General features: G+C 41.0%; 1 protein-coding gene across 1 annotated transcript; it reads right to left on the bottom strand.

The window, feature by feature from the left end:
* Window positions 1–353: 353 nt before the first annotated feature.
* LOC101290073 (exportin-6-like) lies at window positions 354–4,353 on the bottom strand. The gene is given in 6 exon segments (XM_012536346.3): window positions 354–1,049; window positions 1,052–1,723; window positions 1,726–2,006; window positions 2,008–2,518; window positions 2,726–3,063; window positions 3,065–4,353. Coding segments are annotated over 6 exon segments (3,378 nt in total). The 5' UTR covers window positions 4,306–4,353; the 3' UTR covers window positions 354–714.
* Window positions 4,354–17,372: the final 13,019 nt, after the last annotated feature.

The raw sequence follows: 17,372 nt of genomic DNA, 5'->3' as shown, positions 1-17,372 counted from the left end.
TAATGTTGAAAAATGAAGCCACCTAAGAAGCAAGAAATGATAGATGACATGGTGCATTTTTAGTACCATAAAAAGTTCAAAAATGAGGAATAGTTTTGGTCATGCCCTAGTTTTGATTTTTTTTAATACAACAACAACATAAGCATATTATTTTTTCATTAAGCTTCTTAGTTTCTTAGTATCACAGTGGAATGATGAGAAAACAAGAACAACAACAAAAATAACCACGAGTCTGCAAATCTCTGACAAAAAGCAGAGACTTCAAGGCATTTGAGGGGGAGGGAGGGAGAGTCTTGACATCAGTGCCAAAGTAGTTCCAGCATCATGCCTCTCCTTAGCTTGCTGGGCCGGGAGGGGTGGGGAGGTGGAATGGTGAGAAGGTGGCACTGTCACAGCTGTCCTTGGCGTTTCTGCCTCGCAACTGATACACGCATGATCTGCGTGGACCACCCCACAGGATTTTCCGGTGCCTCCCCGGTACCTGGCCGCATGACCCCTGCCTGCTCCAAACCCCTGGGACACCCCGGAGCCAGTTCTGCTGGGTGGGCGGCAGGAGAGGAGCGTGGAGGGGACGAGGGCAGGCGACGCCGCTCTGGGCATGAGAAACCGAGGAGAGGCCGAGGCCCATTTGGGAGACACCCGTGGCAGCAGGCGGAGGTGGTGCAGGTGGCAGCGGCAGGAGTCGGTGTCCCTCGGGCGGTGAGCAAGCTGCACCTAGAGCTTCATGGTGCCGGGGGGCAGGCTGTCGTTGCAGAGTCTGTAGTAACGCAGGTCGTTGACCAGGCTGTACACATTCTGGGCGAATGAGGGCAGGTCCCCATCCATCTTGAAATTCCACCCCAGCACATTTTTCTGGTTGGCATCCACACCGTCACAGCTGGTCAGAAACTCTGGGAGGAAGGCTGTGAAGAAGCCATCAAAGTCCACAGAGGCCATGCTGTAAATGGCAATGCCAATCTCCTCCTGCAGGAGGTCGTGGGACTTGTGAACCAGGATCTGGAGCAGCATGTTCACAAACTGAGAGAGAATGGTGGTCCGGAAGATCTTCTGTGGTCCAGCTTCTGCTTGGTGTTGAGAGTCTCCAAGTAAAAGAGATTTTATTTAAATAGGTAGATGTCAGGCTGGAGAAAGGACTGTCCAAAAGCCTGCACGATGGCACTGAACTGAGGCTCATCCTCCATCTGCTCCTCGGCAATCCCACTCTGGACACTGGCTAGGATGGTGGACTTGAAGAAGCACCTCCAGTTGTGATGGAGCGACCGGAAAAGCAGCTCAAACAGCTCAGCCTTCACATCAGGGGAGGGGCGCTCAGCGATGATGGGATACACCTGCTCTATGCACAGGGCGATGATGCTGGGGAGGAAGGGCTTGAACACCTGGCCAGGTTCCTGGACCACCACCTGCAGGATCTTCAGGAACTTCTCAACCACCCGGCAGCCAGTACTGCCTTCGTGGAGGATGCTCTCGGCCAACTGTTCTCTGGTAAACATATCGAGGAAAGTCTGTATGATCTGCTCAGTGAAAGGCACGCCCATCTGTACTCTAAGGCCTCGAAACAGAGTGGGGAAGAAGCTCAGCATCTCATCAGACACATCTGGCTGATGGATAAAAGCTGGAAAGAGGGCCAGTGAGACTTGAACAGATTCCTGCAGGGACGGGTAGCTGATCTGTTGGGACTTGGTGGATTCCCCAGAGATATTCTCCACGATATCTTCTAAGACACTGTCTGGTGGATAATCACTTTGGTGTCATCCAGGGGCATCTTCCTCTGCGGGGTGACAGCACTGGGCTTCAGGTTGCAATAAACCCGAGAGAGCACAGAGGTGAGGCTGGCATGGTTGATGGAGTGCACAGGCCACTGCTGTTCGTTCCCTGAGATGTTTGGCCACGGAAGCAACAGGATGTTAGAGAGGGCGTGGCACACCAATACCTGAGCCTTGTCAACAAGCTGCTGGGTAGAGGCATCGGTGATTCTGTTGAATACTTTCTGTACTGTAGGGATGCTGAAAGACAGGTCGCACAGTGGTGGCCCAGGAGACCAGTAAATGGCACACAGATAGCAGCAATTTGTCCCGGACCTTGGTGCTGATCAGAGGTGTGACTGTATCCATGGTGGTGAAGATGAGCGTAACAAACTGCTGCATATTCTGCCGATGAGCCTCGCTGCAGTACTGTGCTAGCCAGTGAGAGTAAGCCTGCAGAGCAGCCAGGGACTAAGCATGCACATCAATGAGATCAGGCTTCAATACTGATGGCACGGCAGTCTCAAGGTTGTACAATTTTATCTGAGATCCATACAAAGTGACTTTGACCAACCTCTCCACCACAGTGAGGGTGTCCCTGAAGCGCACTGTGAACACGTCCCCGATGAAGTACTCAGCTAGGTGGCCCACAGCCTGCAGGAGGGAGCTCAGGACTCACAGGGAACAGTGCAGCTGCTGGCAGTCATTCTCTGCTGTGATGTTCAACCTGTGTCCTGACCCTGAAGTAAATATAAACTGCCCTAACCCCAGATAAACTTCTTTTTTTTTTTTTTTTTTTTTTGCTGTACGCGGGCCTCTCGCTGCTGTGGCCTCTCCCGCTGCAGAGCACAGGCTCCGGACGTGCAGGCTCAGCGGCCACGGCCCACAGGCCTAGCCGCTCCGCGGCATGTGGGATCTTCCCGGACCGGGGCACGAACCCGTGTCCCCTGCATTAGCAGGCGGACCGTCAACCACAGCGCCACCAGGGAACCCCCCCAGATAAACTTCTAAATTGTCCTGAAGAACTGGGAACAGTGTTGAGAAGGCGTGTGTGGGAAGGAGCTCCATCACTTTGGCCACTACCTCCAAGCTCTGGTGTAAGTACCACTGCCACTCTGTCTGCTGATCGTCATCCAGAGTTTTGTCATCCAACTCCTCCAACTGGGCCTGGCTGTATCTGAAGTGGATTCGATTCAACACCTCCATGAGCAAGAGGACTAGGGTGTCTTCGTACCTGTTGAGAACTGCTTCCCTGTCTCCTAGACGGCTTTTCGTTTTCCTTGTCAGATAGTCCAAAAAGAGCGTCCAGATATCCAAACAAGAAGTAACCTTCATGAGTAGGCTGATGAAATGTGTACTTGAACAAAACTGTCAAAAACTCCACCACAGGGAACTGGGAGTAGGACTCGATTCTTCTTAGGTGAACACTCACAAAGAGCTGCAGAAGGTCATTAAACTTCTCGATGTAGCACTCATTGAGTTCTCCTAGCCTTCTCTTCACCGTGTGGGCATTGTCATCCTTGGTGATTTTCTGCAGGTAGAAAGTCTGCTGGAACATACACAGTAAGTAGTCCTCGAATTCCATAGGCACACAGTTCTTGGACATGAGTTCATTGATGCAGGACATGGCCAGGACCCCAAGCCAGCTGCACTCCTGACCCAACACACAGTTCTGGCTGCTGCCATTAACCGATGCCATCTTTCTGGCCTGGATGTCACAGCCAAAGCAGGCAAAGTGGAAGATGGTGGTAAGGAGGGACGGGATGATGCTGGCAGACAGAGGAATCCGACTGAAGAGATGGGCCAGGCACTCCAAGGCCAAGGAACAGATATACTCACTCTCCGCATCAAGGATGGGGATTGGCTGATTCAACAGTTTGGCTGAACTAGGACTCTGCAACAGGTTACTCAGTAAGTCACCACTTTCTCCTGAGGTCGGGGATGGTGGTGGGGTGGTGGCAGTCACGCTGTGTTTGTCCCAGACAGTCTCCAAGATACCTGTCAGTAGCCCAAGCACTGTCTGCACCTGGTCCAGCAGCAGCTCTCGCAACTCCTCCTTCCGAGCCACTCTGAGGTCCTCAGCGGGACAAGCCAGCTCTTCCGAAGTTGTCTTCAACATGATCAGCCCGAGGGGAGTTGTCACAGGGGACTGGATCAACTGTAAAATGTTAGTAAAAAAGTCATGGTAGAACAGGGGCCAATCTTGACGGCCAATGTCAACAATCACTTTGCAGAGCTTGTTCCAGATGAAGTAAGGTAAGGTTTTGTGGTGAGCCAAGAGGAGTTTGGACAGGCAGCTACGGATTTCCATCTTATCCTGAGATGGGACCCCAAGCCACATTTTATTGATCAGATTCTCAAAAAACGTTAAACTGTACATCATTACACAGTCATTCCTAGTGCTGGAGAGAAAATACTGGCAGAATCTCCAGGCTCCTATTTGCTGAGCAAAGTTATCAAGAAGTTCCTCTATCTCACGTTTTCTTTCATTGGTTGTACAGTCGTGGAAAAACTCTGTCATCAGACTTTCCAATGCCCCGAGAGAGGCTTCTTCAGATGCCATGCTGGCCGGGGAAGGGGGTTGGCTCTCGGGCTTCGGACACGTCCCGCTCGCACAGTTCAGCTCATGGTCCCGGCAGGCTCGGGAAGTCCCCTGCCCGGGCAAAGACAACCGCTTCCCCACCCGGGCCCCGCGGGGACCCTCTATAAAGAGCGCGGCCCACCGGCCCACCTCATCGGGGACCCCCGGAACTATTCATCACCTCCCCAGGGAAACTGAAAAAGCAGGAAATGGGGCTCGGAGGGCAGCGGCTCGGGGCTCCCCGCCCGGGCCTGACCCCCGAGGGCAGACTCCGGGCCCAGGCAGGGGCTCCCCGGCCCCCGCGTTCAGAAGCGGCAGCGGGCCCTGCCCCGAGGCTGAAGGGGCCTCGCCGGCGGCGCAGCCCGAGCGGCCGGATCAGGAAAGGCCCGAGGGCCCGCGCTACCCTAGCAGCCTCAGCCCACACGGCCTCCGCCGCCGCCACCCAACCCCCCCCCCCCCCCCCCCCCCCGCCCCGGCCCCGAGCATCCCTGCGCGCTCCCGCCCCGGAGTGGTCCGCTCGCGCCGCGCGGCCACCCCCGACCAACAGCCCCAACGCGCCGGCCCCAGTTTTGATTTGTGGCCATTTCAGATGGACCCTTCTTTAGAGATAGAATAAAAATAAAATATCTCATTTTCTCCTGAAAATACCCAATATGACTATATAAGTGTGTATTTGTGGGCAACTGAAACACATTCCCGGCTAGTACTCCATAAACTGCAGGGGTCCATTGGGAACTGGGATTTGGCCTGCAGAAATCTGTAATAGCAATTTTAAGTGCTTGTAGGATAATGAGAAATTTTAGGTATTCTCAATAATGTCATTCAATGCAGTGTATCTTCATTTCTTTAATAAAAGAGGAAATTCCTGCTGATCAAGTGTTACATAGCTTAAGGCTCATTTGGGGGGATATAATGGCCAATGCCTAATTTATGCTCTTAGGGTTCATTTCAATATTAACCTTTTATGATTCCAATGGGGTTAGAGGCTTAATAGAATGAGGTGAAGTTATTAAAACCTATAACTTTACAATACACACATTTCTCACTGTTCCCTCCAGGCTCAGTGTTTCTTTTCAATTTGAATGAGGCAGGGGATGATTTATCCATATGTTCTTCCCAGTTCACATTTATCTTTAATGAGAACTTTGCTAGTTAGTTTATTTTTGTAATTAATGATACTTTGCTCCTGAAAAAAATTGGTATCAATCAGTAAAAATAAGAGAGCCTGTATATATACATACAGAGTCCTCATGTCAGTGACTGTGTGTGTGTTTTGTATTTCTATGTAGTTTTAGAATCACAAATCATAACTTTCTTTTCCAGTGTTCATTACTAAAGGAAGTTTTGCAGAAATGCTGCCTAATACTTTCTGAAGGTCAACTGAAAGTGAGTCTGTGGCATGCTCAGATAAGAGAACGCTGCCTAGAGCCCTGCTATTCACATCATTAATCAGAAAGCGAGGAACTTAGAAGTCAGCCTGGAAATATGAGTTATGTGGGTTAGAGAAGAATGTATAATCCCGTTCAGTAGAGTGTGAAAGTTTCCATATATCTGCTACTCCTAAGTCAGTAATAGCTGAGGATGAAGCTTTATGAGTTTTTTAAATAAAACGGTATTCTTGATAATATATGCCAAATCTCTCTGTAGCAGGATCCAAGGCCACAGTAAGTCACCACTCCAAATTGTTTTAGTAAAGGCATTATTTTGAGTATTGAGAGAACTATATATGGGTTGCCATGTAAATTTGTTTGAAGTTGGATCATTCATGAAAGAAGTAAAACACCACCAAATATTTTATGTTCCTCTGAACTTCAAAACAACTTAAAATATTTAGGGTGTTGGGATGATTGGCCTGGGGTGGGGAGGGGAGTGGCTAGGTAGAAATATGCTGAAGTCATACTACAGGCCAGATTGATTTATATATTATTTAATTTATTCAGCACAAACACATATGCACAGACATATGCAACTATTAAGGTAGGAGGTGTCATCATTTCCATTTTATGGAGGGGGAAATTGAAACTTGATGTTAATAATTTGCCCAAGATCATGAAACCAAAAAGTTGCAGATTGACTTCGAGTATTGCAAAGTTAATGTTCATTTCCCTACAGGAAATGTGTGCCTCGATATATCTTATTTTAGTAATATACACATATTTATCCCAATGAAATTTTTAGCTACTGAACAGACAACACCTTCACGTGGTTGATGTTTGCAGCCTCATAACACCTAGGCTCAAAGCTGCGCATCTAATTGGTGCCCAGTGGAGGGGGGTTAGTGGATTGAATTCATGAATACTGACCTCAAGTCTTAGCAATAAAATGTAAATGTAATGTGATGAATGAATATTTTGGAAAATGGTCCTTCAGTTATGAATATGAGGACAGATCCTGCCATCAGTAGTACATGTTCTGTGATCTATCTTCATCCTGCAGTTGGGAGGAACCTGCAAGTAGTCTCTCATACCAGCACCACTGGCAACACGGATAACCAGATATAGGCATGTGGCATTTAGTCGGGAAGCAGAGCTAAGCATACCGGACCATTTGAACAGCATAAAAAATAGAAATAAAACAGTTGCAATAGTGGGAAAAGATCAAATTATTACTTTCACAATATACTGTATACTTCTTGAGGACAAGAGAAATAGTCTTAATTATGTCTGTATTCCTAGCACCTGGCACAGCGTAGGGGCTCATTTTTCCCCAAGACTAAAGCAAGGGAGTTATATAATCTCTCTAAGGCCATTTGGGTTCTCAGCTGACATCACGATTTTGCACGTTCTTCCCTCCACCTGCCACGTCTTTCCTGCTCTCACTTTCTCCATCGACCTTACCCTCTCCTGCTAATTTTCACATCTCAACTCATGTGTCACCAACTCCAGTAACTTTCCCTGACTCCTCCAGTGACACTTCAGTTCTCCTTTCCTAATATTCCAATTGTACCTGGAAGATACTTCTTAAAGATATAAGGGAAAGTTTCTACATGTCTACAGAACAAGAGTTGGTTTTTTTTTTTTCTTGCGGTATGCGGGCCTCTCACTGTTGTGGCCTCTCCCGTTGCGGAGCACAGGCTCCGGACGCGCAGGCTTAGCAGCCATGGCTCACGGGCCTAGCCGCTCCGTGGCATGTGGGATCTTCCCAGACCAGGGCACAAACCTGTGTCCCCTGCATTGGCAGGTGGACTCTCAACCACTGCGCCACCAGGGAAGAGGTAATTTCATTCTTTTATATGTAGCTGTCGAGTTTTGCCAGCACCACTTGTTGAAAAGGCTGTCTTTTCTCCACTGAATATTCTTACCTCCTTTGTTGTAGATTAATTGATCATAACTGAGTGGGTTTCTTTCTAGGCTCTCTATTCTGTTCCACTGATCTATGTATCTGTTTTTGTTTCAATACCATGCTGTTTTGATTAGTAAAATTTTGTAGCATTATCTGAAGTCTGGGAGGGTGATACCTCCAGCTTCTTTTTTCTGCAGATTGCTTTGGCAAATTGGGGTCTTTTCTGGTTCTGTATGAGTTTTAGGATTATTTGTTCTAGTTCTGTGAGACCCAAATAAACAAAATAAGACAAGAAAGAGGAGAAATAACAACTGATACCACAGATATACAGAAAAATCATAAGACTACTAAGAACAGTTATATGCCAACAAGTTGGACAACCTAGAAAAAATGGACAAATTTCTAGAAACATACAACCTGCCAAGACAGAATCAAAAAGAAACAGACAATTTGAACAGACCAATCAGTAGTAGTAAAATTGATTTAAAATTTTTTTAAAAAGATCCCAGAAACCAAAAGTACAGGTCCAGACCACTTCATCGGGAAATTCAATCAAACACTTAAAGAAGAACAAATACTTATCCTTTTCAAACTACTGCAAAGAACTGAAGAGCGTGCAATATTCTCAAATTCATTCTATGAGGCCACTGTTACCCTGATACCAAAACCAGGCAAAGACTGTAAAAAAGCAAAAATTGCAGGCCAATATCTTTGATGAATATAGATGCAAAGCTCCTCGACAAAATTTTACCAAACCAAATCCAACAATATATAAAAAGGATCATGCACTATGAGCAAGTTAAATTTATTCCAGAGTCACAAGGATGATTCAACATTCACAAATCAATCAATGTGATATACCACATTACAAAAGGAAGAATAAAAATCATAAGATCATCTTAATAGATGCAGAAAAAGCTTTTGATAAAATCCAACATCCATTTATGATAAAAGCTCTAAACAAAGTGGGTATAGAGGGAACAGACTCCAACATAATAAAGGACATTTATGAAAAACTCACAGCCAACATCATACTCAACAGTGAAAAGCTGAAAGCCTTTCCTCTAAATTCAGGAACAAGACAAGGATACCCACTCTCACCACTTCTATTTAACATAGTATTCGAAGTCCCAGAAACAGCAATCATACAAGAAAAAGAAATATAAAAGGCATCCAAATTGGAAGGGAAGAAATAAAACTGTCACTATTTGCAGATGACATGATACTTTTTATAGGAAACACTAAAGTCTCCACCCCAAAACTATTAGAACTAATAAATGAACCCAGGAAAGTCTCAGGATACAAGATTAATATATGCAAATCTGTTGCTTTTCTACAAACTAAACATAAACTATAAGAAAGAGAAAGCAAGAAAATAATCCCATTTAAAATTGCATCAAATATCTGAAAGAGAAATTAAGGAAACACTCCCATTTACCATTGCAACAAAAAGAATAAAATACCTAGGAATAAACCTACCTCAGGAGACAAAAGACCTGTATGCAGAAAACTATAAGACACTGATGAAAGAAATTAAAGATGATATAAACAGAAGGAGAGATAGACCACGTTCTTAGATTGGAAGATTAAACATTGTGAAAATGACTCTACTACCCAAAGCAATCTACAGATTCAATGCAATCCCTATCAAACTACCAATGGCATTTTTCACAGAACTAGAACAAAAAATTTCACAATGTGTATGGAAACACAAAAGACCCAAATAACTAGAGCAATCTTTTGTTTATTTATTTATTTGTTTGCTTGTTTGTTTATTAAACATCTTTACTGCAGTATAAGTGCTTTAAATTGTTGTGTTAGTTTCTGCTGTATAACAAAGTGAATCAGCTATATGTATACATTTATGCCCATATCCCCTCCCTCTTGTGCTTCCTTCCCACCCACCCTATCCTAGCCCTCTAAGGGCTCACAAATACCGAGCAACTCTCCCCATGCTATGCAGCTGCTTCCCACTAGCTATTTTACATTTGGTAGCGTATATATGTCAATGCTACACTCTCACTGTATCCCAGCTCACCCGCTCCCCTCCGCATGTCCTCAAGTCCATTCTCTACGTCTGGGTCTTTATTCCTGTCCTGCCCCTAGGTTCGTCAGAACCATTTTTTTAGATTCCATATATATGTGTTAGCATACAGTATTTGTTTTTCGCTTTCTGACTTACTTCACTCTATATGACAGACTCTAAGTCCATCCACCTCACTACAAATAACGCAATTTCATATCTTTTTTGGCTGAGTAGTATTCCATTGTATATATGTGCCACATCTTCTTTATCCATTCATCTGTTGATGGACACTTAGTTTGCTTCCATGCCCTGGCTATTGTAAATAGAGCTGCAAAGAGCATTGTGATATATGACTCTTTTTGAATTATGGTTTTCTCAGGGTATATGTCCAAGAGTGGGATTGCTCTGTCATATGGTAGTTCTATTTTTAGTATTTTAAGGAACCTCCGTACTGTTCTCCATAGTGGCTGTACCAATTTACATTCCCACCAACACTGCAAGAGAGCACCTTTTCTCCACACCATCTCCAGTTTGTAGATTTTTTGATGTTGGCCATTCTGACTCGTGTGAGGTGATACCTCATTGTAATTTTGACTTGCATTTCTCTAATGATTAGTGATATTGAGCATCGTTTCATGTGTTTGTTGGCAATCTGTATATCTTCTTTGGAGAAATGTCTATTTAGGTATTCTGCCCATGTTTGGATTGGGTTGTTTGTTTTTATTGGTGTTGAGCTGCATGAGTTGCTTGTATATTTTGGAGAATAATCCTTTCTCAGTTAATTCAGTGGCAAATATTTTCTCCCATTCTGAGGGTTATCTTTTCATCTTGTTTATGGGTTCCTTTGCTGTGCAAAATCTTTTAAGTTTCAATAGGTCCCATTTGTTTATTTTTCTTTTTATTTCCATTTTTCTAGGAGGTGGGTCAAAAAGGATCTTGCTGTGATTTGTGTCACAGAGTGTTCTGCCTATGTTTCCCTCTAAGAGTTTTAGTGTGTCTGGCCTTACATTTAGGTCTTTAATCCATTTTGAGTTTATTTTTGTGTATGATGTTAGGGAGTGTTCTAATTTCATTCTTTTACATGTAGCTGTCCAGTTTTCCCAGCATCACTTATTGAAGAGGCTGTCTTTTCTCCATTGTGTACTCTAGCCTCCTTTATAAAGATAAGGTGACCATAAGGGCATGGGTTAATCTCTGGGCTTTCTATCCTGTTCCATTGATCTACATTTCTGTTTTTGTGCCAGTACCATACTGTCTTGATTGCTGTAGCTTTGTAGTATAATCTGAAGTCAGGGAGCCTGATTGCTCCAGCTCCATTTTTCTTTCTCAAGATTGCTTTGGCTATTCAGGGTCTTTCGTGTTTCTACAGAAATTGTAAAAATTTGTTGTAGTTCTGTGAAAAATGCCATTGGTTAGTTGATAGGGATTGTATTGAATCTGTAGATTGCTTTGGGTAGTATAGTCATTTTCACAATGTTGATTCTGCCAATCCAAGAACATGGTATATCTCTCCCTCTGTTTGGATCATCTTTAATTTCTTTCATCAGTGCCTTATATTTTAGTGCATACAGGTCTTTTGTCTCCTGAGGTAGGTTTATACCTAGGTATTTTATTCTTTTTGTTACAATGGTAAATGGGAGTGTTTCTTAACTTCTCTTTCAGATTTTTCATCGATAGTGTACAGGAATGCATAAGATTTCTGTGCATTAATTTTGTATCCTGATACTTTACCAAATTCATTGATTAGCTCTAGTAGTTTTCTGGTAGCATCTTTAGGATTCTCTATATATAGTATCATGTCATCTGCAAACAGTGACAGTTTTACTTCTTCTTTTCCAATTTGGATTCCTTTTATATCTTTTTCTTCTCTGATGCTGAGGCTAAAACTTCCAAAACTATGTTGAGTAGTATTGGTGAGAGTGGATAACCTTATTTTGTTCCTGAACTTAGTGGAATTGGTTTCTGTTTTGCACCACTAAGAAAGGTGTTGGCTGTGGGTTTGTCATATATGGCTTTTACTATGTTGAGGTAGTTCCCTCCATGCCTACTTTCTGGAGAGTTTTTGTCATAAATGGATGTTGAATTTTGTCAAAAGCTTTTTCTGCATCTAGTGAGATGATCACATGGTTTTTATCCTTCAGTTTGTTTAAATGGTGTATCACATTGATTGATTTGCATATATTGAAGAATCCTTGCATTCCTGGGGTAAACCCCACTTGATCATGGTGTATGATCCTTTTAATATGCTGTTGGATTCTGTTTGCTAGTATTTTGTCGAGGATTTTTGTATCTATGTTCATTGGTGATATTGGCCTGTAGTTTTCTTTTTTTGTGACATCTTTGTCTGGTTTTCGTATCAGGATGATGGTGGTCTCGTAGAATGAGTTTGGGAGTGTTCCTCCCTCTGCTATATTTTGGAAGCGTTTGAGAAGGATAGGTGTTAGCTCTTCTCTAAATGTTTTGTAGAATTCGCCTGTCAATCCATATGGTCCTGAGCTTTTGTTGTTGGAAGAATTTTTTTTTTTTTGCGGTACGTGGGCCTCTTACTGTTGTGGCCTCTCCTGTTGCGGAGCACAGGCTCCGGATGCGCGGTCTCAGTGGCCATGGCTCACGGGCCCAGCCGCTCCGCGGCTTGTGGGATCTTCCCAGACCGGGGCACGAACCTGTGTCCCCTGCATCGGCAGGCAGACTCTCAACCACTGCGCCACCAGGGAAGCCCTGTTGGAAGATTTTTAATCACAGTTTCAATTTCAGTGCTTGTGATTGGTCTGTTCATATTTTCTATTCCTTCCTGGTTCAATCTCAGAAGGTTGTGTTTTTCTAAGAATATGTCCATTTCTTCCAGGTTGTCCATTTTATTGGCATATAGTTCCTTGTAGTAATCTCTCATGATCCTTTGTATTTCTGCCGTGTCAGTTGTTACTTCTCCTTTTTCATTTCTAATTCTGTTGATTTGAGTCTTCTCCCTTTTTTTCTTGATGAGTCTGGCTAATGGTTTATCAATTTTGTTTATCTTCTCAAAGAACCAGCTTTAAGCTTTATTGATCTTTGCTATTGTTACTTTGATTTCTTTTTCATTTATTTCTGAACTGATTTTTATGATTTCTTTCCATTGGCTAACTGGCTTTTTTTGTTCTTCTTTCTCTAATTGCTTTAGATGTAAGTTTAGGTTGTTTATTTGAGGTTTTTCTTGTTTCTTGAGGTAGGACTGTATTGCTATAAACTTCCCTCTTAGAGATGCGTTTGCTACATCCCATGGATTTTGGGTGGTTGTGTTTTGTCATTTGTTTCTAGGTATTTTTTGATTTCCTCTTTGATTTCTCTAGTGATCTCTTGGTTATTTAGTAGCATATCGTTTAGCCTTCATGTCTTTTTTACAGTTTGTTTCCTGTAATTGTTACCTAGTCTCATAGTGCTGTGGTTGGAAAAGATACTTGATATGGTTTCAATTTTCATCAATTTGCCAAGGCTTGATTTGTGGCCCAAGATATTATCTATCCTGGAGAATGTTCCATGAGCATTTGAGAAGAAAGTGTATTCTGTTTTGGGATGGAATGTCCTATAAATATCAATTAAGTCTATCTTTTTAATGTATAATTTAAAGCTTGTGTTTCCTTATTTAATTTCATTTTGGATGGTCTTTCCATTGGTGAAAGTGAGGTGTTAAAGTCCCCTACTATGGTTGTGTTACTGTCGATCTCCCGTTTTATTGCTGTTAGCATTTGCCTTATGTATTGAGGTGCTCCTTTGTTGGGTGTATAAATATTTACAATTGTTATATCTTCTTCTTGGATGGATCCCTTGATCATTATGTAGTGTCCTTCTTTGTCTCTTATAATAGCCTTTATTTTAAAGTCTATTTTGTCTGATATGAGAATTGCTACTCCAGCTTTCTTTTGATTTCCATTTGCATGGAATATCTTTTTCCATACCCTCACTTCTAGTCTGTATGTGTCCCTAGGTCTGAACTGGGTCTCTTGTAGACAGGATATATACGGGTCTTGCTTTTTATCCATTCAGCAGTCTATGTCTTTTGTTGGAGCATTTAATCCATTTACATTTAAGGTAATTATGAATATGTATGTTCCTATTACCATTTTTTTAATTGTATTGGGTTTGTTTTTGTAGGTATTTTCCTTCTCTTGTGTTTCCTGCCTAGAGAAGTTCCTTCAGCATTTGTTGTAAAGCTGGTTTGGTGGTGTTGAATTTTCTTAGCTTTTGCTTGTTTATAAAGGTTTTAATTTCTCTGTCAAATCTGAATGAGATCCTTGCCGGGTAGAATAATCTTTGTTGTAGGTTTTTCCCCTTCATTTCATTAAATATGTCCTGTCATTCCCTTCTGGCTTGAAGAGTTTCTGCTGATAGGTCAGCTTTTAACCTTATGGGGATTCCCTTGCTGATTTTAATATTTTTTCTTTGTATTTAATTTTTGATTGTTTGGTTAATATGTGTCTTGGCCCGTTTCTCCTTGGATTTATCCTGTATGGGACTCTCTGCATTTCCTGGACTTGATTGACTATTTCCTTTACCATATTAGGGAAGTTCTTAACCCTAATCTCTTCAAATATTTTCTCAGTCCCTTTCTTTTTCTCTTCACCTTCTGGGACCCTTATAATTCGAATGTTGGTGTGTTTAATGTTGCCCCAAATGTCTCTGAAACTGTCCTCAATTGTTTTCATTCTTTTTTCTTTATTCTTCTCTGCGGTAGTTATTTCCACTCTTTTATCTTCCAGGTTCTTATCCATTCTTCTGCCTCAGTTATTCTGGTATTGATTCCTTGTACAGAATTTTTAATTTCATTTATTGTGTTGTTTATCATTGTTTGTTTGCACTTTAGTTCTTCTAGGTCCTTGTTAAACGTTTCTTGTATTTTCTCCATTCTATTTCCAAGATTTTGGATCATCTTTACTATCATTATGAAGTCTTTTTCAGGTAGACTGCCTATTTCCTCTTCGTTTGTTTGCTCTGGTGGTTTTTTGCCTTGCTCCTTCATCTGCTGTGTTTTTCTCTGTCTTCTCATTTTGCTTAACTTACTGGATTTGGGGTCTCCCTTTTGCAGGCTGAAGGTTTGTAGTTCCCATTGTTTTTGGTGTCTGCCCCCAGTGGGTAATGTTGTGCTGTTGTAAAAACACCAAAGACAATAAAATAATCTCAGAAATTTCAAGCACCAAAGGTTTATTTCTCACTTGTACTACACTACACATCAGTTGAGGGTTGTCAAGGGGTCTTCCTCCACATCATCCTTATTCTGAGGCTCAGGCAATAGAACACCCACTCTCTGGACAATTGAAGGTTGCCATGCAGGATTGACATAGAGATTTTAAGTGTCTCAGATGAACAATTAAATGATCTGGCCTCAAAAGGGCACATATCATCTCTAATCATAATTTATTGGCTAGAAGTAATCATAAGGTCCCTTCCCACCACAAGGGGGCTGAGAAGTGCCATTCTGCTATATGCTCAGAGATTCTAAGAATTGAAAATAGTTGGTGAATAGAATTAACCACCAAATTTGGTATGTGTAGACACAAAATTCAGGATACTACTAGGCAACATGGAACAAGAAGTGAATAAAGGAGGGATACAAAAGGAGAGTCATTCTATCTTCAATATTTTATTTTTTGAAAAAGTAAAGGGAAGCTGGAATGAAATATGGGAAAATATTGAGATTTGGCAAAGCTGAATGGTAGGTGCACAAGTGTTCATTTTATCATTCTATATAACTTTCTGTATGATGGAGCTACTTAATAAGATTTAACATATGAGAAAAAATAAATTAACAGTTAGTTATGTTTAAGAAGAAAAGAGAGAAAATATTAGGAAAGAGAAAGGCAAACTAACCTCAGGTACAGAGATCATTTAAGGATATATTGTACATTCCCAATGTTTTTTAAAACATGACTGGAATGGGTATTTTCTAGAAAATATATATATTCCCAAAATGACTCAAAAAGACAAAAAGCAGAAATGGACTAATAATCATAAAAGAAATTGATAAAGATATCAAAGAACTATGTTACCTTCCTACCCAAATTGTCAGGATCAGGTGGTTTCACAGGTGAAATTTTCCATATTTTGATAAGTTGATAATATGATGTTCATTTATTTAATGCCTAGTAAGGCATATAAGTGTTTTATATTCATTACCTTTTTTTAAAGAATAAATGTGGTGAAATTTTATTTTTTTTCTTCAAGTTTTACTGAGATATAATTGGCATATAGCACTGTATAAAGTGTACAGCATACCGATTTTAGTTACAAGCATCATGAAATGATGACCACAATAAGTTTAGTGAACATCTGTCATCTCATATAAATACAAAATAAAAGAAAAAGAAAAAAAATACTTTTCCTTGTGATGAGAACTCTTAGGATTTCCTCTCTTAGCAACTTTCATATATATACAGTAGTGTTAATTACAGTAATCATGCTGTATATAGTCATCATGCTGTATGTACATCCATAGTACTTATTTATCTTACAACTGGAAGTTTGTACCTTTTGACCACCTCCATCTAATCCCCCCCATCCCTACCCCCTGCCTCTGGTCACCACAAATCTGATCTCTTTTTCTATGAGTTTGTTTGGTTTTGAAGTATTATTGACCTAGAACACTATGTTAGTTCCTGTTACACAACATGGTGATTTGGTATTTCTATGTATTTCAAAATAATTGCCATGATAAGTCTAGTTACCATCCATCACGAAGATATTACATCGTTATTGACTAAATGCCCCACACTGCACATTTCATCCCCGTGACTCATTTATGGTGGATGTGTGAAGAAGATGAGAGAAATTAAGAGGTACAAACTTCCAATTACATTAATTATCTTGTGATGTCTTCTGAAGAGACCCATTTAATGAATTTTATTATTATTCTCATTTATAAATGTCAAAACAAAGAACAAGTAGTAGGGCCAGATTTTAAATTCATTTCTCTGTCTACAGAGATCATTATTTTAGAAGTTATAATCCTATAACTTCTATGCATTTTAAACTGTTTTGGAGCATGGAATGACAAGGAAACTTTTCTAATTATTTTTTAAGGGAGCATAATACTAATACCCAACCTGAACCTGATGAGGATAACAAATGTGAAGAAAACTACTAAAAAATATGCATTACATGTATTGATGCAAAAATCTGAAATGAAACATTTGCAAATGTAATCCAACCGCAGATAACAGAATAATGCATAATAATGAAGTGGGAGGCACTCTAAGAATGCAAAGAGTTCAATAACAGGAATCCCTTAGGAACTGAATAAATGTAATTTACCATATTAATAAGTCAAAAGAGATAAAAAATATGATCATACTGGTAGATGCCAATAAAGTATTTATAAAATTCAACCTTCATTAAAACATGAATGCCTCCTTAAAAAGTGTTAAAACCCTTATATTTTACTGCAAAAAAAATTGAAAAGACTGAATGTAATTTCAGGAACAAAATTAAAATGCTGCTTTCACTATTATTATTTAAAATTGTTTTAAAAGTGCTAGATAATGCATTTAGACAAGAGACCAAAATAAAATTTTACATATTTGATATGAAGATAAATGCAAAATTAATATACAGTGATTAATATCCATTTATACTAACAAAAGCAAGTTACAATATAGTGGAAAAATCCCATTTAAATAAGCAGTCTAAAATAAAATGAAAATAAAATAACAAGGAATAAATTTAACAAGCAATGCATAAGTACTAAATGAAGAAAACTACCATATAAAAGTTT

Source organism: Orcinus orca, chromosome X, assembly GCF_937001465.1.
Source record: "Orcinus orca chromosome X, mOrcOrc1.1, whole genome shotgun sequence".
NCBI lineage: Eukaryota > Metazoa > Chordata > Mammalia > Artiodactyla > Delphinidae > Orcinus > Orcinus orca.
Note: the sequence above shows the minus strand (reverse complement) of the source record. Positions and strands in the feature narration are given on the sequence as shown.